Below are 22,634 nucleotides of genomic sequence, written 5' to 3' on the forward strand. Positions count from 1 at the left end.
ACAGACGTTGGAAGTCATTGAATGTCACCGATGTAAACATATCGAAAATAATTGTATATATTTCAGGATAATAATCGATTTTGAAATCAAAATGCCCAAAAAAATTCACCCCGATGCAAAAATAATAATTTTAAACACATTTAAATACTTGCGGCAGAAAAAGGACGAAGGATTCAACAGCATTCCATTAAACAATGTTTTGAAATTAGTTGCTGACATGACGGGTACTGATATTCATAGTGCGGTTGTAATGAACTGGTTAGTTTATTGGTACTAAATATGTATATTAATTATTAAATTATTATTTTTTTCTCATTCAAGGCGTCTGTAGTACTACAATCAAAAATATGCACAAAAAGAATGAGACTTTGCCGCCATTGCCACCGATACCAAAAAAAAGAATACAAATAGACGACTTCGACAAATGTGCCATTAGGCACAAAATTCATGAATTCTATGCTGTGCGAATAGCTCAATAGTGGGACCGGATTTTTGCACTATAAGTTTTGATAATTCTAAAGTTGAAAAAGTGATACTTATCTGATATGGGACATATTTTTAAGCATATTTGCAATATATGATGAAAAGTTAGAACGAGCGTTAGATATAAATTAGGTATTTATATATTTTTAGTAATTAATTTTTTAATATTGAATTAAAGTGCAATGTTTAAGTTCCATTGTTTATAATATGTATGACGCTTTATAATGTAAAATTATTAGAAATTTTTTTAACGTGCTTCTTTGTCAAACTACAAATTAGCTTATTATTTTGTCGATATTGAATTAAAGTTTAATAAATCCACAACAACATATCTCATTTTTTTAAGTTAATAGGCACGTTAAAAAGCTAGAAGAATAAGATATATGCTCTAGAATTAATATGCGTTATTTGTCCTATAAGATCTAATATTGAATTAGAGTCTGTAAAAATAAGTCTATTACTATAAAATAATATACGCAGCCATATTATGGAAAGTAAGAAATTTCTGCGTGTAGCTTGCATTGTAATAGTAAAATCTAGTTAAAAAGGCGCGAAATTCATACATACGCCGCGCTGGTCCGTCAGTCGCCGGCGCGGCGCTCGAGAGCCTATCATAGCCTACCTATACTTCGCCCCTCGCCCCACCTCCCGCTCAGTAACACTGTCTGTCTTTTCTTATCATTCATTTGTTTGTTTACCGTGCACATATATAAATTAGATGCGGACATTACGTGAAATTAAAATAACCTATTACGTAAAAATACCTACAGCTGGTCAATCAGATCTTGGCAGTAGAAAGAGGCGGCAAATTTGAAAAATGTAGGCGCGAAAATTTGTGTTTCGCGCCTTTTTTTTGTGACAAGATTTGCTTGACCAGCTATATTTCATTATCTTGACTAATATTGTAATAAAAATGTACAAGATATTCACAACTATTTTTTACTATACATAGTTTGTCAAAGGAATGTCTCATTTCAAACATAGACAGAGAGAATCATCATACTATCTTTGACTTACACTAGTACTAGCACCCAAAAGAAAAGGATGAATATAGTTTTTTGTTTTTATTTACTGACAAATGGTTTGACCACCTATACCTATTTCTGGTTCCTATTGTCATGTCCTGTCTTATTCAAGGTCAATATCATAATATGTATATTATAAACCAACTGCTCAATATTACACGGTATACATCCTGAATATACAATAAGGTAAGTGAGGCCACTTACCTTATTGTATATTCCGTGTGGGCCGTATATGCCTATATACAGCCCACCTTAAATTAAAATGGTTTTTTTTAATAAACAGGATATGAAGTATGAAAAACTCACTCAAATAGGTTTCTCATTTATTTAAGTTTCTTCATTATACCAAAATAGTTATAAAAATATTACGATACTCTTGGAAAATAAACCTTAAAAGTCCTATTATGGGCCTTATTGAACACTAGCAGTGTATTACTTAATCCCGCAAAAAATAATCATTTCGACAGTAGTAGGTAATAACAGATTTTATTGTTTTTAACTTAAGAGTTATACATATACAAATAACAATATTTGATACTTCATAACAGGAGGATTTATTTATAATAAGTGAAAATAATTATTTTGGGCCTTAATAACTAAAGATATAAAAATTGTCTAGTTTACGCGAAAATAGTAGGTAACTAAACATAAATCTTTATTAGTTACAGTAGTATCATCTTTTAACATCTGGGGGCACGGCAGTGCCCCTGCCAAGACGAGCAAAGCGCAAGGGCACTATCTACCTTTTCTCGAAGCGCTTCGTCGTTTTTTGGAACCCTCATAACTTGAGGTTGGATTATACCAGATAAACAAAGTTCTCGGACTTATTAAGCATATCAATTGCATAGCTCTTATACTTTAGATTTTATTCATATCTAAAAACTTCGATTTCGTCACTGACTCACTCACTTGATGATCATCAATACCGGGTACTTCCTGAAGTCCTCTAAGAAGCTGAAATTTGGTATGTAAGATAGTTTTAGTACACAAACAACAAATAAATTCAAAAACTTGAAATTTTTTATCCCTAAGGGGATGAAGAGGGGGTTTAATTTTGTATGGGGAATCAATAATCGCTGAACCGATTTAGTTGAAATTTGGTATGTAGATAGGTATTGTTATGGGGAAGGATATAGAATAGATTTCAACCTCAAAGTTTACCCTTACGGGGTGAAGGCAGATTTCAACTCCAAAGTTTACCCTTACGGGGTGAAGGCAGATTTCAACTCCAAAGTTTATCCTTACGGGGTGAAGGGTTTATATGGGGAATCAGTAAGAAGTACATTGTGTAACAGATGCCCCCAGATACTTATTTCAGGATTTTTAATAGTAAATCACCCCAACCCTTTGAATTAGGGGATGGAAGATTGTCATAAGCAACTTACAAAAAGAAGTGAAATCCCACCAAAAACATTTTGATGTAAAATGCTGCCCAAACGAAACCATAAGGCTCGCACTGTCAAAAAGTTATCAGATCTCTTGCCAAGCTTCTAACTCTATAAGCCCTCTAACTTTACTAGCTCTACACCAAAAGTATGTGGCTTGGCCGTTTCGTTTCTACAAGAACTACTGTAAGTATAATACAAAAACCGCCCAAATGCGAGTCCGACTCGCGTTCCAAGGGTTCCGTACATTACACAATTTTAACAATATATATTTTTTTTAGAGAAAAGTGAGTAAAATGTCTTTAAAAATCCGTAGGGATCGGAAAACTAGGTACTTAAGTCCGACTCACGCTTGACTGCACATTTCTAATAGGTTTTTCTGGCATCTATAGGAAAAGAGCTAATATGTGTATTTTTTTCATAATTTTAGACCCAGTAGTTTCGGAGATAAGGGGGGGGGATGGTCATTTTTTGCGTATTTTCTTAAATAACTTCTAAACTATTTATTTTAAAATTATGAAAAAATATATCTGAGGTTCTCACAATGAGCCCCTTAATTTGATATATAACAAGATATAGTGTTTTTTTCTACTATTTATCATTCATCTCAAAAGTGACCCCTTTATTTGAATTTATATTATTTACTTTACATGTATGTTCTTGGGTTATAGACTTACATGTGTATACCAAATTTCAACTTATTGGTGCAGTAGTTACGGAGCAAATAGGCTGTGACAGACGGACAGCCAGACACACGAGTGATCCTATAAGGGTTCAGTATTTTTCCTTTTGAGGTACGGAACCCTAAAAATAATGAATTTAATAAATTTTTCACCTTATGCCCATGTGGCGGTAGCGAAACAGCCAAGCCACATATTTTGACTAAGGTGTAGAGTTAGTGAAGTTAGGGCTTGTAGAGTTTGAAGCTTGACAACTTTTTGACAGTGCGAGTCTTATGGTTTCGTCTTAGCAACAATTTACATGAAAATGTGTTTGGTGGGATAATTTTTTACAGTATAAATATTTATTCGTAACAAATAAGTATTATCTTTTAACATAATTTTGACAGTACATCTGGTGCTACATTACGACACCGGTGCTATAATAAGCACATTAAAACACTCCCTTTGGCCGTGTGTTAAAATTTGTCACTCGTTGCAAAATATCTATTTTTAGCACTTCTATCGTAAATACCTACCTATGTATTAACAAAAAAAGTCACTTGTAAATAGTTACTGCCTTTAAAAAGTATAAGTGCCTCAATGTTATAAGACTTTTTGATTCTATAAACGTCTTTAGGTCAATACAGCAAGTGATAAATTATTAGAGTTGTAGACCAAGAAAAGTCTGCAGCAATTTTGACAGCCCACGCAGTGCAAGTGTTATTTATAAGTCATAATTTTATAGAAGTTTCTTCAAATCGACCTTATCAATAAGAGATTAAAAATATTCAAAATTATCTTAAAATATTTTAATCTAATATTTCATCTCATACGTTCAATAAGGCCCGGGACTGGACCTTTTTACCTGCACTGACAGTGGGCCTTCTTAGCAACAAGTACAAATTCAGAATAATTGGGAATAATAGGGAGCAACTGTTATTTTTGAATGCTGGGCCTTGTTACCCGCCGGGCCTCATACGCCTGCACTTCACCTACCTTATTTGTTTTACAAGGGGAAAAGTTGTTGATTAACCGCTCGTGCTAATATTGATACCCAAACAAGCGAAACCTTTTTTTTTATTAAATAGGAGGCAAACGAGCAGATGGATCACCTGGTGGTTAGCGATTACCGCCGCCCATGGTTGGCGACCTTTAAGATGGGGGTCTTTTAAGGTTTGAAGGTCGTATCGGACAGTTCATTCCACATAACAGTTTGAATGTGCGAGGCAGGAAGTACATTCACAAATTCAAACATTCTAAAATTGAAGCACGAGCGTAGCGAGTGGTTCGTAAAATTGAACCTTGATCGTAGTGAAGGTTTCGAGGGACGAAGGTTAAATAAAATTTTCATCACATCAGCTCGTAAAGGCCCTCTTGATTGTTCGAAACGGATAAGAAAAGTGGCATTTAATTTGATGCAAATTTTGAGTTGTTTCCGTAGGTAAATTGGATCAGTTGGTTGGTAATATTGACTTTAAAATGATAAATATTGAATAACGTTAGTTTGAAATTGATTTTATGATAAAGTAAATATTATCGGAGATGATCGCTCTTAAAAAATATATGTCGCTAGTCATTTATAACCTAAAAGCGCCAAATTACGCAAAATTATATTGAAATGACACCTGTGTATTGAATTTGAAGAATACTTTAACAAGGGTAGTTATCTGTATGACAATGCACCTAAAATAATTTTAAATGTATCTATTATTTCTATACTTAACACGATAACGAATTCTACATAAACGAAACCGCGGGCAATCCCTAGTACATATAGAAATAAATAAGGGAAGGCAAGTTTCCATTAGTGTACTGTGTAAAATAACTATTTACCATTGATAATAATTTTATAAACGCTTTGCGTATTTTTAAGGTCACCGCGCTAACCGCTAGCCAGTCGATCGCTGCCTCCTGCCCCGGCGCACAGCGCGGCGCGCGAAAACGCCGCGCGTTTGAAATGTAACTTAAGAGTCCTTACTCCTACAGACGAGCGTATTTTACAAAATGCTTCCTTTTTCATTCAAGATTACGACGTAACTATTAGTATTTATTCAAAAACTGAGAACGTACTTAAATAATCATTTCTTAAACTAGGGGCTGCAAACGTTCTAATTTTCATTTCCTCTTTTTGAACCTAAAATAAATGAGATTTCTTAGAAGTCTTTTTCAAAATTTGCTGTGAGAAGGGTCGTTTCGGCTCTCAATTTTGCAGTAAACAAGAATCATTTGGTATATGAATGATTACAATTCAACTCATCATATGTTATACGAGGGGCTTACATGCTTGAAAATCGAACTTTCATTTAAAAAACATGATAAAATACCTTCCGAGTTTTCTTAATTTTTTTGGTGAAAACAGGGTTACATTACATTTTTTTATCGCTAATTGGACTTATATTTTGCCACAAAAAAAATCTTTTAACAAACTGTAACTTTATGTTTACTCATTAAAAAAAAATCATAACTATAGGACCTACCTTGCCGTAAATATATATTTTTTTAAAAGACCTATAAATCACGCTGCAGCGACGCCGCGCGCTCATTCTCCGCCGAGCGCGCTTAGGGAACGGACCTGCGCTCGATCGTCAGGCGCTCATTGCTTCGTAAACATTGAGCGAGTTCCGAGAACTGTTGTAAACTATGATTAGAAAATCTTGATCCAAGGGAGAGTACATTTTTCACACCATATTAAATTTTAACAACCGACTCCCGCTTATGTGATAGATTTTCAGTGTTACTTGAATTTTGGTTAGGGTTTGCATTTTAATTATACCCGGACGACCTGGATGATGTCCAGGTTCTCTTGATGGAGTCAGGAATTGGCCACCGAACTCCTAATCTACTCATCTTAACTCCATCGTGTTTGGGCTCCATGGATTTGCCTTGACGAACACCACGGATCTAGATGAGGTCCAGGTTCTCATGATGGACTCAGGAGTTGGTCACCAGAACTCCTAATCTACTTATTATCACTCCATCGTGTTTGGGTTCATTAGATTTGCCCTGACGAGCATCATCTGTTTAGATGAGGTCCAGAGTCACGAGCCCCTTCTGGTGACCAACTCCTGACTCCATTAATGAGATGGAGTTAGGAGTTGGTCGCCAGAAGTCCTAATCTACTCATCATAACTCCATCGTGTTTGGGATCAATAGATTTGCCCCGACAAGCACCATCGATCTAGATGAAGCCCAGGTTCTCATGATGGAGTCAGGAGTTGGTCACCAGAACTCCGAATCTACTCATCATAACTCCATCGTATTTGGGCTCAATAGATTTGCCTTGACGAGCACTATCGATCTAGATGCGGTTGATAGATTATTAATATTATTTTATTTTATATACTTACAAATAAAGCTTCTTTTGCTTCCTCCCTTTTCACATCCTTAAGGGATAATTTTTGAGATTAAAAGTTTGCTATGTTATTCCCCGGGACTCAAACTATCTCTGTACCTACCAAATATGAACTAAATTGAATATTTTAAACTTTCGCGTTTTGAACACATATTAACTCACATACCCGCGTTAGACCCGTCTATAATGTGGGTTTAACTAAATTGGTTCAGCAGTTTAAGTGTGAAGAGGAATTAAAAAAAGTATTTTTTTTCTTCATACTTTATGTGTTTTTACTTCGGAATGGTGACACCTGATGATGATGATGATAATGACAATGAATTCGGCACCCCCGATTTATACGAAAATGATACTAAACTTGGCCTAGTGGCTTAAATGATACAGATATCAAGATCAAGTTGTGAGCCCCCCCCCCCCCCCGCCCCCTCCGCCCCCTAAAAATTTACATCAAAAATCTGGGTGGCAGAGAGTTGTTACATTGTTAGTACTCTCAAATTTATTGTTTTTATACAGGGTGGCCAAAAAATAAGTGCTTTTCCGTTGCTAGCAAGAAAATGGTTGCTAAAAAATGGACTAGCCAAAATTTTTCCCATAGAAAATGGACTAGCCAAAATCTATGAAACAGTAATTTTTTTTTTTGCGATTTCGGTGTAGGTCCCATACTAAAAGTTGCTCAGTATAATCACTAAAGCTCCCTGGCAACGGGAATGCCCTTATATTTGGGTACCCTGTATATGCATACAGGTATATATTAGGGTGTTGCTTATTTCGTCGAAATTAAAATTTTCTATGTCTCACCCCCTTAAATTGTTCTCTTTCACTAAAAAACAATTAGAATTTTTTATTTCGTTTTAGGGGTCGCTACTGAATTTAGAAAATTTGAATCCTTCATACATTATGATTTTTTTTTAATTTTTAGTTTTTAATTAGTGAGACAGTGAGTCAAAGTATATGGAAGCTATTTACATGTAATTCAATACTAGGTATAGTCAATATATTTTAATTTTTTTTCCTATTTTAGGAGTGCGCACTGCTGAATGAATATTTAGAACGCCTAAAACACGCATAATAAGCTTTAAAAAAATAGTGGTATTATTTTATGTTAAACTGCACATTAATACACCCTGATCCTGACCCGTTGATTCATATAAAAAAAAAAAAACAAGAAAAAAGACTAAAAAAAATAATCTTGTATGGAGGGTGCAAATTTTCAAAATTCGGTAGCGACCCCTAAAACATAATTGAAAATTCTGAAAAAAATACACATTTGTTTTTTAGTGAAAGAGAACAATTTAAGGGGTTGAGACATAGAAAATTTCAATTTCGACGAAATAAGCAACACCGTATGTATATATACTATAATTTAGTATAATATTATCTTTCAAACATTTAATTATTCAACTTCCTTGGTGAACTGACTTGAATAGTTCCTTGACTTCATGGATGAACTTGTCGCAATAATTCCATGACATAGGTAAACAATCATTATTATTTATTCGTCGTTGGTTATATATTTTCTCAACACATACACTCTATTCACTACTATCATGCTTATAAAAGAGTGCCAATATAACGTTAAAATAAATTTACTTGCAAATTAAATTGAAAAGTATCAATATTATTCTCGTCTGCGTTGAAACGCGCATAGCTTTGCCGGCGCTCGCGTATCAAGCGCCAGCGCCATCTATCGAGTGTTATTTCGCAAAATCGGCGAACGCTCTAAGGAATAAGGGCTCTTAATATAAGCTCGGAATGCATACTTACGTATCAGTATTTAGTGTCGCCGTGATTTTATATTTCTAATCTTTTTTGTGAGAAGTAAGATCTTTATTATGACCGTGTAATATTAACTCTACAAACTTTAATTCAATATTGGCTATACTGCTTAACCAGAAATCAATATCTAGACAAGCACATTGTCTACATTTCTAACTTTTTACATGTATACTAAGTTGATAGGTAATATCGTAATTTTGCAATATCAGCTACTCTAATTCTGTATTTACATAATAATTCGTGTTTTTACGTTCACCAGAAAGCAGCTGTTCCAAATTTCTAAAAACCGAATATTGTGAATAAATTAAAGTGTTATTGAATATGTTAAAGTTTTTTGTAACTTTAATTTTATATTTACATAGTTATTTAGCAAAATATGAAATATTTAAATATGGCCGAACGCTCCACCTAAAATTTTCTAACTTTTTACATGAATGTTATTTAACATGCTTACAATAACATATCAAAAAAGAAAAAACTTTAATGTTATCAAAACCCATTTTTGTTCCACCGCTGGTCTAGAAAGCAAGTACCAACTCTCAAAACTCTGCTTACCGAATTAAAAAAAGATATAGGTTTTACCGGTAGTAGGGAGTATTTGCGATTGCTATTGCACAGTATGGGGTTCAAATATAAAAAGTGCAGAAACCAACGGTCCATATTGAAGGAGCGTTCGGATATTGTAGTTTGGCGGGAAAGTTATTTAGACGAAATAAAAGAAGCGAGGGACAAAAATATGCCTCTTGTTTATTTAGATGAGACTTACATCCATACTTCTCTTAACCATGCAAAATGTTGGCAGAGTGAAAATGAACCCGGTGTGTCGAAATCCGTTTCAACCGGCAAACGATATATTATCATTCATGCTGGTGGACCATCGGGATTTGTTCCTAATGCACTCTTAATATATAATGATAAAGAAAAAAAAGCCGATTACCATGAACAGAAACAATTTTAAGAAATGGGTTTTGCAGAAATTAATTCCCAATCTCAGTGAACCCACGTGTGTTATAATGGATAATGCCCGGTACCATTCTTTCCAAATTAACAAAGCTCCAACATCAAACGATAGAAAACACATCATTGCTGAGTGGCTGCGTTTAAATAACATCTCATTTCCACAAAACGCATATAAAGATAAATTGGTCACAATTTTGAGACGTCATAAACCGGAACCAGTATACGAAATAGATACGATTCTCTCAAATCATGGTCACAAAGTGATAAGGTTACCGCCCTATCACTGTGATTTAAATCCTATTGAGATGATTTGGGGCATCGTGAAAGCAAAAGTGGCAACTAAAAATGTTTCCATCACAAATGATGCCTTCCTAAAGCTCGTTGAAGATAGTTTTCAGATATTTACATTTACAAATGTTTAGAATTTTATTGAATAGTTAAAAATATAACTAACTTAACACTTTGTTATTATTTAGGAAGTCCCTATAGAAAATTTGAGAAAATGCTGCGACCACGTAAAAAAAATAGAAGACGGATATAGTACAAAAGGTCCTATAATCGAATTACAGACAGAAAGATTTATAATCGAGGTTGGTGGTCCCGAAAGTGACTCATCAACTGATGAATCAAATGAAGATTCATCGGAGCCAGAATCTGATAAATATATGGATGTCGAATATTTAGAATCAGATATTGACGGATAGGTTAGTTCATATTTAATTATCAATTAAACATGCTCTTTCGATTACCTGAAAACATAGTTTCACAATCTACAATTACATAGGTATTTGTATATCTCACTCGCTCTTGCACGATGCCAATACACACTGTCCCGACTATTCGTGACGTAGACGTAGTATTGCTATATGTAAGCTGTTTGTAGCGACACTATATCAGGGTCAAAAAGGAACTTGCCAGGCTATACAATCGCTATCGCTTCGACAACGAAACCATTATGTCTCTCTATCACTCTTCCATATTAGCGCGACAGTGACAGTTGCGTTTCGATCGCTACGGAGCGTAAGCGATTGGCATCTTGGCTACGCGGCCAGGACAGATATGGCCGCTAGGTGGTGACAGCGCCACGCGCGGGTTATGGCAAACCCCAAAATTGGGGCCGAACGGATGTACTTTTAGCTACCTGTAGCAAAGTGACGAAATCGCGGAGTGAGGCACGCCTGATGGTACAGCATCGTAAATACGTAAATAGTGGAGAGGGCAATTCGTAAGTCAACTCTGCATTGTGAAATTAGTGGAAGTTTTCCTTTAATTTGTTAGACCTTGTAGTAAAAATGTAAGATTATGTCATATATTCACAAAGACCTTTCTTTGGTATCCCACATGGTAGGTATGTAGATGTACCTACGTATGGTTAGAAGGAAAGAGTTAAAAACTTTGTACTGCCGACTTTGTGACGTCGTTGCTACTCTTCAACTTGGCATCTCCATTAAGACGCCCTATTGCCAAATCTAGTCTGAATTGAAATTTATGTTAGGTATTTTCCGGTCTTAACTCAGGACCACGAAATACACGCCTCGACGCTGACGCCGAATATTGGCAAATCTTAGATAATAATATTTTATTTTTATTTTTAGATCAGGAACACAGGACATCCAAGTCCTTAGGAGAGGTTCGAAGAAAAGACTACGCGAAAGAAGACTCTTCATTTGGGTAAGATAGATCTTTACATGACACAATACTTCCCGAGCATTGTTTAAGATGATTTGAACAAATAAAAACCTCTCTAATTAACACAAAAATAGATAACACCAGGGGCCCATTGCTCGGACTGTATTAGTCTAATATTATTTTATTTTAGTCTGTTGCCGGGCTACCCATTTCTCGACCGGTATTATTAGTGTACAAACTGGGGGCCATTTCTCGAACAATATTAGTCTCATATTATTAGTGTGTTGTCATGTTAACCCATACGATTTGACAGTTCGTGGACTAATAATATTAGACTAATACTGTTCGAGAAATGGGCCCCTGATGTTATCGGTTGACACACTAATCGAAATTCTTACAAATTTCTCTTACCTTCTTAAACTAGGACTATACTACAAATGTGTAAATCAGATCTTGTCTGGTCTTATGTACCTATTGTATATAGTATGTAGCTAATGCCCCTTATGTGAATACTATTATATTTGTGCAGCGAGCAAAGATCTTCGACGCAGAAAATGGAGGCGATGTTGCAAGTGATCTCTCAAGAGTTGGCTCGCTGTCGATCGCTGCTGCAGACCCAAAGGCCGCAGGAGGTGACGTAAATAGAGATTGTTATACCACAAATAGCTAAAATCAATGGGTCATTTCAGAGCAAGAGTCATTAAAATTATATACCTATACTTGGTCAAGCAGATCTTGTCAGTAGAAAAAGGCGGCAAATTTGAAAAATGTAGGCGCGAAGGGATAGCGCCTCATAGAAAATTTGAATTTCGCGCCTTTTTCTACTGACTAGATTTGCTTGACCATCTATACTTACCTACTTTAGATGTTAGTTTTGTGAATAGTCGTATTCGTAAGTTGAGTGTTGCGATGTTGAGTACCTATATTATGTATATTTATATCAGTTGAGTTTTAGTTGTCATTGAGATTAAATACCTATACTTTATGTCCATTATACCTACTATTAAATATTGTTTTTCTTTATTTAAGATTGTACTAAACCGTTGATCATAATCATAGTATTTTCATCTTTGTGCAGTTATAACATATACCTATAGATTTATTAATCATTGATTGTGATGTACACTAGTTCCGAGCCTCAATAAATTGCTCCACAAATTATTGGGTTTTATTCCTTGTACCGCGTACCTTTATCGTCTTAAATCCTTTTCATTGGAACAATGTTGTAACGTTTTACACCTTATTTACATATTTCTAACTTTGGCTATCAAATGAACATGCCAAGAGTTGAATTTCAAGCTTCAAGCCCAGCCTTAGGGACCCATTTCTCGATTGGTTTTAAGCTAATAATTATTATTAGTTCACGAACTGTCGTATGGGTTGCCATGGCAACACACTGATAATATTAGACTAATACCGTTTGAGAAATGGTCCCCTGACGTCAACCACCATACATTTTGTTTTAAATAATGTCCGACGGTAAACGTAAAAGTTGAGCGTGCACTCTTAGCGTGCGTTTCGTGGCCCTGGCCAAGGCTTTAAATATGGAAATGCGGCAATATCTGTTTCACTATAGCAGAAAAAGGCTGTCACAGTCGACCCCGTCTCCTTGGTGCTCCGGAAAACTGAGGGAAAGTCCCATTTTGATGGCACGGTGGCGCCATCTTGCTTATTCACGATGCATGTTGTGACTGTCGTGCTTTCTGATGAGGTAAGTGTAGTAGGTAGCCTATTATCAAATGTATTTTTGCTTTTACCTTTTTCCCAAGTGAAAAGTTTTGCTGGTCTGTCATTCTGACTTCCGCCGATGAATAGCCAGACGAGACGTCTGGATCCAGTAATAGTATAGAAAACTAACGAGACTAACCAATTTCGTTAGTTTTCTTACTATTCATTGTATTCAATACTGTTTATTATGGTAATCGTTAAGGAGCATATCGCTCCTTGAGAAACATAACGTCATTATCCAAAAAATGGGGTTTTTGAGTTAATAACGCCATCTAGCTCGTATGATCGTAACGCACGCAATACGAAGACACCTATCGCCCTAGCTCTATTAGAACCGCCAGAGGGCGCTAATGTCGTTATGGCGAATAGAGGGAATAGGTGCCCGTCTCATAAGAACAATGTCATTAAAGGGAAGTAAATTGTATTTTTTTGTTTAGTGACGGTTTTCTATGAGATTCAATGGTACTCGTAAGTACGTCAATTTACATAAGAAATAGTGTATCTATACGTACTATGTCACTTTAAACTTATAATATGGTATCAAAATCAAAACTCAATTTAAAGCAATATCGTACTTTTCCCTTTAAGGACACTTGTACTTTTGAATTTAATAGAATAGAATAACGTTTTGAAATAAGTAAAGTGACATTATACCTATAATGACGGTTTTGCTTAAAACTTAAAGCCATAATGCTGACTAAAAATAAAAACGTACTGTTCTTTTACTTTAAGTGACATTGTGATTTTAAGAAGCTGACAGAAGTTTTAGCAGGTCGATCGTCATTATCTGTGTAGTGTCAATATGCTAGCTTAGTTTACCATAGCGACAGTTGGCATGCTTAAGTGAAAAATGTCGTTTTAAGCTTAAAGCCACTACAACTGGTACAGAACGCTTATAGACTAGACATAAAAATTCAAAACCGCTCTCCTTCTTGATTCGACTGGCAAATCATATTACTTTTTGGCAACCGGGTTTTTTAACCTAATTAGACCCCGCTGAATCCGAATTTGCCGGTTGCTCGATCGAAATCATGACCGGAAGTGAGATATTTGACATTAAAGGTCCCTTTTTTTAGTTTTTCGTAAATAACTCTTAAACGGAGGCGCATAGCAAAAAACGTTCTATTACATAAGTAATCTGAATAAAATTGCCTACAAGAAATATTCAGTACAATTTTTAGCTAGGATCAATATTCAAAGAGATATTAACGCGGGAAATTTAATTATAATCACTTCTAAGGTCCCTTTTTTTAGTTTTTCGTAAATAACTCATAAACGGTGGCCAATATCAAAAAATGTTGTTACACGATAATAATCTACACAAAATTTTGAACAAAACAAATTTAGTACACTTTTCGCAGAGATCAATATTTAAAAAGATAATAAAGAGGGAAAGTTCTAGTATAATGAATTCTAAGTTTCCTTGTTTTTATTTATTCGTTAATAATTTGAAAAATATGACTCATAGCAAAAAATATCTTATACCTAAATAATAAACATAAAATTTCCTACAAGAAACATGTAGAACACTTTTCGCTAGGATCAATATTTAAAAAGACAAAGCAGCGGGTAAGTTAATTATAAATAATTTTAAAGTTCCTTTTTAGTTATTTGTAAATAACTCGTAAACTGTGTCCCATAACAAAATAGGTTTTTAAAAATAAATTATCTACATAAAATTATCTCCAAAAAACATCTGGAACACTTTTCTCTAGGATCAATATTTAAAGCGATATTAATGGAAGAAAGTTAATTACAATAAGTTCACTGGTCACTTTTCATTAGTTTTTCGTAAATAACTCGTAAACGGTGGCCCTTTGCAAAATAATATTTTACATAAATATTAAACATAAAATTGTCCACAAAAAAGGTTCTGTACACTTTTTTGCTACGTTCAATATTTAAAGAGGTATTAAAGGGTGTAAGTTAATTATAATCAATTTCCAGGTCCATATTTTTAGGTTTTCGTAAATGACTCGTAAAATAAGGCTCATAGCAAAATATGTAAGTCCTTAAAGTTCTTGTAAATAAAAAATCGGCATAAAATTTTCTACGAAAACATAATGAACACTTTTCTGTGGGATAAATATTTGAAACGATATTAAAGAAAGAAAGTTGATTACGATTAATTCACAGGTCACTTCTTTTTAGTTTTTAGGGTTCCGTACCTCAAAAGGAAAAAACCGGCCAAGCGCGAGTCGGACTCGCGTTGCAAGGGTTCCGTACATTACCCAAATTTCAACAACGTATTCTTTATATGTGAAACGCGAGTGAATTGCCATTTAAAAACCCGTAGGGGTCGGTTCAAAAACTAAGTAATGTGCGACTCGCGCTTGACTGCATATTTCTAATAGGTTTTCCTGTCATCTATACATAAACCCAGTAGTTTCGGAGATAAAGCCCCCCCCCCCATAGCCAAACAATGACCATTCCCCCCCCCCCATTTATCCGTTTACGAGTCATTTACGAAAACCTGAAAATAGGGACTTGGAAATTCATTATTATTGATTATTGAACTTACCCCCTTTAATACCTCTTTAAATATTGATCGTAGCGAAAAAGTGTACAGAACCTTTTTTGTGGACAATTTTATGTTTAATATTTATGTAGAATATTATTTTGCAAAGGGCCACCGTTTACGAGTTATTTACGAAAAACTAATAAAAAGTGACCTGTGAACTGATTGTAATTAACTTTCTTCCATTAATATCGCTTTAAATATTGATCCTAGAGAAAAGTGTTCCAGATGTTTTTTGGAGATAATTTTATGTAGATAATTTATTTTTAAAAACCTATTTTGTTATGGGACACAGTTTACGAGTTATTTACAAATAACTAAAAAGGAACTTTAAAATTATTTATAATTAACTTACCCGCTGCTTTGTCTTTTTAAATATTGATCCTAGCGAAAAGTGTTCTACATGTTTCTTGTAGGACATTTTATGTTTATTATTTAGGTATAAGATTTTGTTTGCTATGAGTCATACTTTTCAAATTATCGGCGAATAAATAAAAACAAGGAAACTTAGAATTCATTATACTAGAACTTTCCCTCTTTATTATCTTTTTAAATATTGATCCCTGCGAAAAGTGTACTGAATCTGTTTTGTTCAAAATTTTGTGTAAATTGTTATCGTTGAACAACATTTTTTGATATTGGCCACCGTTTATGAGTTATTTACGAAAAACTAAAAAAAGGGACCTTAGAAGTGATTATAATTAAATTTCCCGCGTTAATATCTCTTTGAATATTGATCCTAGCGAAAAATTGTACTGAATCTTTCTTGTAGGCAATTTTATGCAGATTACTTATGTAATAGAACATTTTTTGCTATGCGCCTCCGTTTAAGAGTTATTTACGAAAAACTAAAAAAAGGGACCTTTAATGTCAAATATCTCACTTCCGGTCAAGATTTCGATCGAGCAACCGGCAAATTCGGATTCAGCGGGGTCTAATTAGGTTAAAAAACCCGGTTGCCAAAAAGTAATATGCTTTGCCAGTCGAAATCGTTTTGATGAAAAATATGACCAGTCTATTATAACGGTGTGGTTAATGAATGTCATTCGTTGTTTAATGTCACTGTGTTGTATTTTTTCTATAAGGTTCATAATAGAGTTGTATTATGGGTACCTACTAGACGACTATTTATAATTAGATAGATATAGCCACATTACGAGCCCTATTGATCTAACTGTGAAACTAGGTTGGTATGTGTAAGATTCCCATATTTATTAATTATAATATAATATTATTTATGTGCTGTGTGATACTTTTTCATTCATCAAAATTAGCAAGTTATTTTTGTGATGTCTGTTATGTTCCAATTTTATTTCTGACAAGGTGACACAAAACACACATTAATTATTATTATCACTAGGTAGGTACTTACCTATTAATTACCCATAAAACTATTGTTCTCTTACAGTAGAAAATGTCTCAATGTGTCTTGAATGACAAAAAAGTTTAAAGCTATTTGAATAAAGTTAATACTACTGTTTTAGTTGAAACTGTTAATAAAGATAATACTTATGATGATGAAGAATTCGTACCTCCTTCAGAAGAGCTAGTTCTAATAACGTAATGTGTCGCTTGTGAGTTTTTTGTTGTTTTTCCGGGTTGGTTTAATTTTGCTACTGGCTGTTTCTAAAGTATTTATAATGTTGTTATTTTGAATTTGAACTTCTGAATGTGTATTTGTGGTATCTCTTCTTGTAAGGTGTCAAAATTACTTCGTAATTCTAAGTTAAACTGATCGTGGTTACAAATAAGAGTGTGTTTCTGTTTAGGTGTTTTGCCTATTTATGAATTAATTGCTTACGGTGGATTTAAGTCTTAAACTTTATTTTTGCTCTCACGGGTCTGTGATCGGAACTAAATTTAAACCTATTGATGTACCTAATACCTACATAAATAAATATCTAATTAAACTTTTGTCAGATGAAAATATTATTATATAAGTAGTCAATTTCGTGTGTGATATTCCGCCAGGCGAAGTCCAGGTCCAGCGACTTAAGTTTTTTTGAGAAAAAAGGAATTACTTATCTACGTTCATGTTTCGACCAAAGGCAAATGGAATAGACCTAGAACTACGGTCGTTTCTGCTGCCAAGGCCATATGTGGTCCGACTATGTATGTGTGCTTGATCTGACTTCACCAAGGACAATGGTCCATGTTTCCTGCTTTTCATCAGTAGATTTATTTAGAGGGTCATAATCTCGTAATACTCTTCAATCTTATCATCGCAATGTGTAGATGTTGATGCGTAGGCTTTGATTGCGGTTAAGGTAGGTATATAGCTTTGGGATTTGGGATATGCTTAACGTCAACACAGCCACCTTGTCGGAGTAATTTGATAATCCGACAATGTTGTCCTGCCACTTCTTTTTGACGACAAAGCGTGTGGGTATCTTCCGCCGGGTAGTTTCAAAGTAGCGCCAGTAACAGAAAAGCTAACGGAAAAACGTCTAAGGTGGTACGGTCATGTACAGAGGCGTCCTGTAGACTACATGGTTAAGGTAGCGCTCGATATTTCAACGACGAAGCGAGTCAAGCGAGGACGTCGAAGACCACCTGCTACCTGGCTGACGACGGTTCAGCGAAACCTGAAAGACCTCAATATAGACGCCGACGTTGCACTCAATCGTGCAGAATGGAGGAAAAGAACAGGGAAGGCCGACCCCAAGTAAATGAGAACAAGGCCTAGCAGGATGATGATGACGTGGGTATCTTCCGCCCGGGGATTCTTAGCACCACTTTTACAGGGTACTTAGCGCCGTAACGAGGAGTCGTACATGTCAAATGAGATTGGGCCATAAGCCCACCATGCTGGTTCAGTGCGGGTTGGTGGATCGCCAGAGGCTTGTTTGGTATTCCACAGGGTGACCACGTGCAGGAGAGGCTGGTCTGGGGTCCATTACATGACATTCGGGCCCCTTGCATCGCATCCCCCAAATATTATCCTCCCCTTTGTTTATTTACTTTGGTAATTTTTGATCGTAAAAATATAGCCAAAAAAAACAAGCTAAGAATACTCTAGTTTTAAAGAAAAACTAGTCTTATTTGCTAATTTTTTAAGACTGAAAGTCGCTTACTTTAGTAAATATTAATTAACATCCATGTAAAATGATTCTATTTGCGCTTTTTCTTTGAAATAAACTTTAAGTTATATCAAATAACTGGATATAGTGTCACTGTTCCATAAATTGAATCAATATTGCGAAGTCGTCATGTGACATTAAGCAAAACTAAACGGAATAGTGACATTACAATTTTCTTTTAATTGAATTATCTTAGAAATTAAACAAAAAAAACACAGTTTACTCAAATGACTCACAAGATTAGTTTAAAATCTAACAAAATATAGCAAAAAACTCTTCCTTTTATCTTTAGTACGGCAGTTTTAGACGTTTGAAGATTTCGAAAATTTTAAAGCTCTGTACAGTCAGCAGCAGAAGTCACTATACACTCCAGGTGCTCAAAGAGAGGTAAACGTTTAAACTGACAAAAAGTTGTTGGCTGTCATAGCAGTATTTTACTTGTGAGCGCTTAACGTGTCACAAATATCTTAACAGTCGCTATTCATTAATTTCTACACTTACAACAAGTCATTGATACCTTAGCTGTCAAAAAACCAATGGTATCTAAGCGGTCAACGTGTCAAATATGTCTGAACAATATGGAAAAATAGACTTTAAAGCATACAAGTATGGTCGAATATTGAATGAAAGATAGCCATGCTAATTTCAGGTAAAGCGTTTTGACAATCATTGAAAGCAGTACAGTCTTGTCATCACATACATCTATCTCACGTTTTATCCTTCAACCATTTGACAGGAGCCTCTCGGTCAACTTACTGCAAACTATTTCTTTTAACAGAATCGTCAAAACGAATGACACAGCGAAAGCTAACTGAAGCGGAATTTAGAGCCAACTGTCAAGGCACGTTGTGGTCTCAGTAAAAGGCGTTTGCTTTTCAAAGCAGAGACCGCGGGTTCAAATCTCAGTCGTACGCACCTAGAGATTACAGCTTTTTATATTTTTTGGGTTTCATATCTATTATTAATTTCATAATTTGTGTCTTTTGGTTTTATGCTATGTATATAATTTTTGAAGCTATGTCACATGTAGCGTATGTACGACTTTCTATCAGAACGTTGTAATAGGTTTGAACTCGCAGTGGGCGTTACTTAGTTTACTCCTGTGCGGAAAAAAGCGGCCAAGTGCGAGTCGGACTCGCCCATGAAGGTTCCATAGCAGCAAGCAACAATAAAATTGCGGTTTACGATTTATGACGTATTAAAAAAAACTACTTACTAGATCTCGTTCAAACCAATTTTCGGTGGAAGTTTGCATAGTAATGTATATCATATATTTTTTTTTTAGTTTTATCATTCTCTTATTTTAGAAATTACAGGAAATTAAGGACACACATTTTACCACTTTGGAAGTGTCTCTCGCGCAAACTATTCAGTTTAGAAAAAAATATATATTAGAAACCTCAATATCATTTTTGAAGACCTATCCATAGATACCCCACACGTCCTATACGTGATGATGAAAAAAAATTTTGAGTTTCAGTTCTAAGTATGGGGAACCCCCAACATTTATTGTTTTATTTTTATTTTTGTGTGAAATTCTTAAAGCGGTTCACAGAATACATCTACTTACCAAGTTTCAACAGTATAGTTCTTATAGTTTCGGAAAAAAGTGGCTGTGACATACGGACGGACAGATAGACAGGCAGACATGACGAATCTATAAGGGTTCCGTTTTTTTGCCATTTGGCTACGGAACCCTAAAAATGGTGGTCTCTTGGAAAACTTACTAAATTAAATTAAAGGATATGAAAACAATGCATTTTATTAATTTCAGACATCATATTTCATAGTAACATTTAAGCTTAAGACCTACACAATCGATATTAAATAGAAATAGTCTTAGTTTTATTTTTCAAAACGTTCGGGGTTCGATTCCCAAGCTGAGTACACATTTTTTTTAAATGTATGAATGCAGTTTTTCGTGTTACTAAAATCGATGACATGGTTCCTAAGAAGAGATCGGTGTATATCTTATAGTATCAGATTTTCCCATACTGGCCGATCTAAATGGGCCACCCTGTATAGTATATTTTAGTACAATAAGCGGGCTAAATAAATATATTAACATATATAATATGCTCTATTACGGTTTGGAAGAACAGCCGCATATGACAGTTAAAATAAAAAAACCGATCATTCTAGTAGAACCTACTTATTTATTGTCTAAGTTTGACACTTAACGATAAAATACTTCTTTAAGAAAGGAGGTGTCAATTCGTAGTGCTACAGTATTTATTTTAAAGTTAAACAGATAAAATGTTGATGCTTAGTTACCATTGAAATAACAACTGCTTAGCAACTGGTGGCACCCTGGCTGCTGACGTACGTGATTTGCAGTGCGTGTAGGTATTAATGGCAGCAGCTTGAATTTAAGCGCTTAGTTACCACTGACATTCTAACCGTTATTGTCATTGTGATTAAATAAGGGTGTATGTGTTAAAGAAAAACTCAGAAGTTAAGGTATATGTGACGAACTGAAAGCCTAAGTGAAAATGACAACTAAGATGTCCTTATTTTTGTGACGATTGAAGTGTATATGTTTTCTTGGACACCTTGCCCGCTCAGGTATATCTGCTGCTGACTGTACCCAAAAAACACGTTTTTCGCTTAATGACACTGTGTTTCTCAAGGAGCGATATGGAAGATCTTCCCTTATACAGAATGATTTTGTTATCTCTGACCAAACTCTGAGGGGTGAAAATGTAGATCATACTGAACAACTTTCAGTAAGGTTAACTGGAAGAAATCCCTTAAACTCCTTAAAGGGATAAGTTCGCCTTTGTACTGCCTATCCTGTGCTATGAATTTGTGTTTTTTGTTTTGTACAATAAATAGTTTATACATACATACGTACACTATGAGGCCAACCCCGAAATCGCGAAAAAAAATCCCTTTTCATACATTTCGGTGAATCAGAGGCAATGTTTTCTGGAACAACTGAATTTTTGGCTTTATAGTAAAAGTTGTTTAGTATGACCTACATATCTACCTATTCGACCCTCAGAAATACCAAAATCAGCCTAGGTATATACGCAATGACCTTATGTTTAAGGCTATATTTTGTCTTTATAGGCGATATTGAGATCTCGCGACACTAACTTGGTGCTAGAATGGCGCTTCGAACACAAAACCACCATGACGCCCTTGGGCAAAGGCCGCGTCACCTACTTCGACTTTTCCACGCAGTATGAATTGCAGTTGACTAAGGAAATGGAAGAATACTTTCAAAATGTATGTAAACAAACAATTATATTCATTGAAAATCTATCATGCGGCTTTTTCATACCGGGTGTGGCCTGTAACAAGAGCAAAAAATTTAAACATAGATTGTACTCCTCAAACGGTGACACTTTTGTTCAACAACTTTTAAAAATTATGAACTATTTAGTTAGACTCCCTATTTTTTATACAAAATAAATATTATCTTCAATGGACGACATTTCCACGCCATATCATGGTGATTGACGTTACTTGTCACGCCTTAAACATAACAAAATTCGCAATACATTACGTCTTAGAATAAACTTTAAAGTGTATTAAAAATCAAACCACAAGTTATTTTTAAAAGTCGCTGAACAAATGTTGATCGGTATGAGGAGTACAGCCTACAGTTTAATTTTTTGCTCATATTACAGGCCACACCCGGTATAGTTGCTACACACAAAAATTGTATCCACAACATGCTTTCGTCAAAAAAAAACCAAGCGGGATGTTCCAATGACTGTTGTTATTTTGGTAATTTGTTGATCAAAATAAGTACCTATTAGTTGTCATAAGTGTCATAACGAATAGGTACTCGTAATTCTAGTTAAAATTTTAAAATAAATCTAATAAAAAAAAATTTGTTCGTTTCTTTAGTAGGTATCTTTATACTGAGGTATGCCAATAAAGAGTAAGTAAGTAAATACACTTTATTGCACCACAAAGAAAAATACAATAACAGATTTACAGTGTAAATAATGGTAGCAACAGGCGGTCTTATATTCTATCTATCTATCTTACGCCTAGGTACTTACAGTCAAGTGTAAAAATATCA

General features: G+C 34.8%; 1 protein-coding gene across 3 annotated transcripts in view; it reads left to right on the plus strand.

Annotated features, from left to right (window-relative positions):
- Positions 1–22,634, plus strand: part of LOC134679803 (uncharacterized) — a 130,498-nt gene that overhangs the window by 19,062 nt on the left and 88,802 nt on the right. For all 3 annotated transcript variants that reach the window (XM_063538693.1, XM_063538694.1, XM_063538695.1), the window contains 4 exons: positions 11,239–11,314; positions 11,802–11,904; positions 12,849–12,983; positions 21,671–21,829. In XM_063538693.1, the coding sequence (XP_063394763.1) occupies positions 11,239–11,314; positions 11,802–11,904; positions 12,849–12,983; positions 21,671–21,829 (473 nt within the window). The remainder of the gene's footprint in view (positions 1–11,238; positions 11,315–11,801; positions 11,905–12,848; positions 12,984–21,670; positions 21,830–22,634) is intronic.

The sequence above is a fragment of the Cydia fagiglandana genome, chromosome 3 (assembly GCF_963556715.1).
Source record: "Cydia fagiglandana chromosome 3, ilCydFagi1.1, whole genome shotgun sequence".
NCBI classification, from domain to species: domain Eukaryota; kingdom Metazoa; phylum Arthropoda; class Insecta; order Lepidoptera; family Tortricidae; genus Cydia; species Cydia fagiglandana.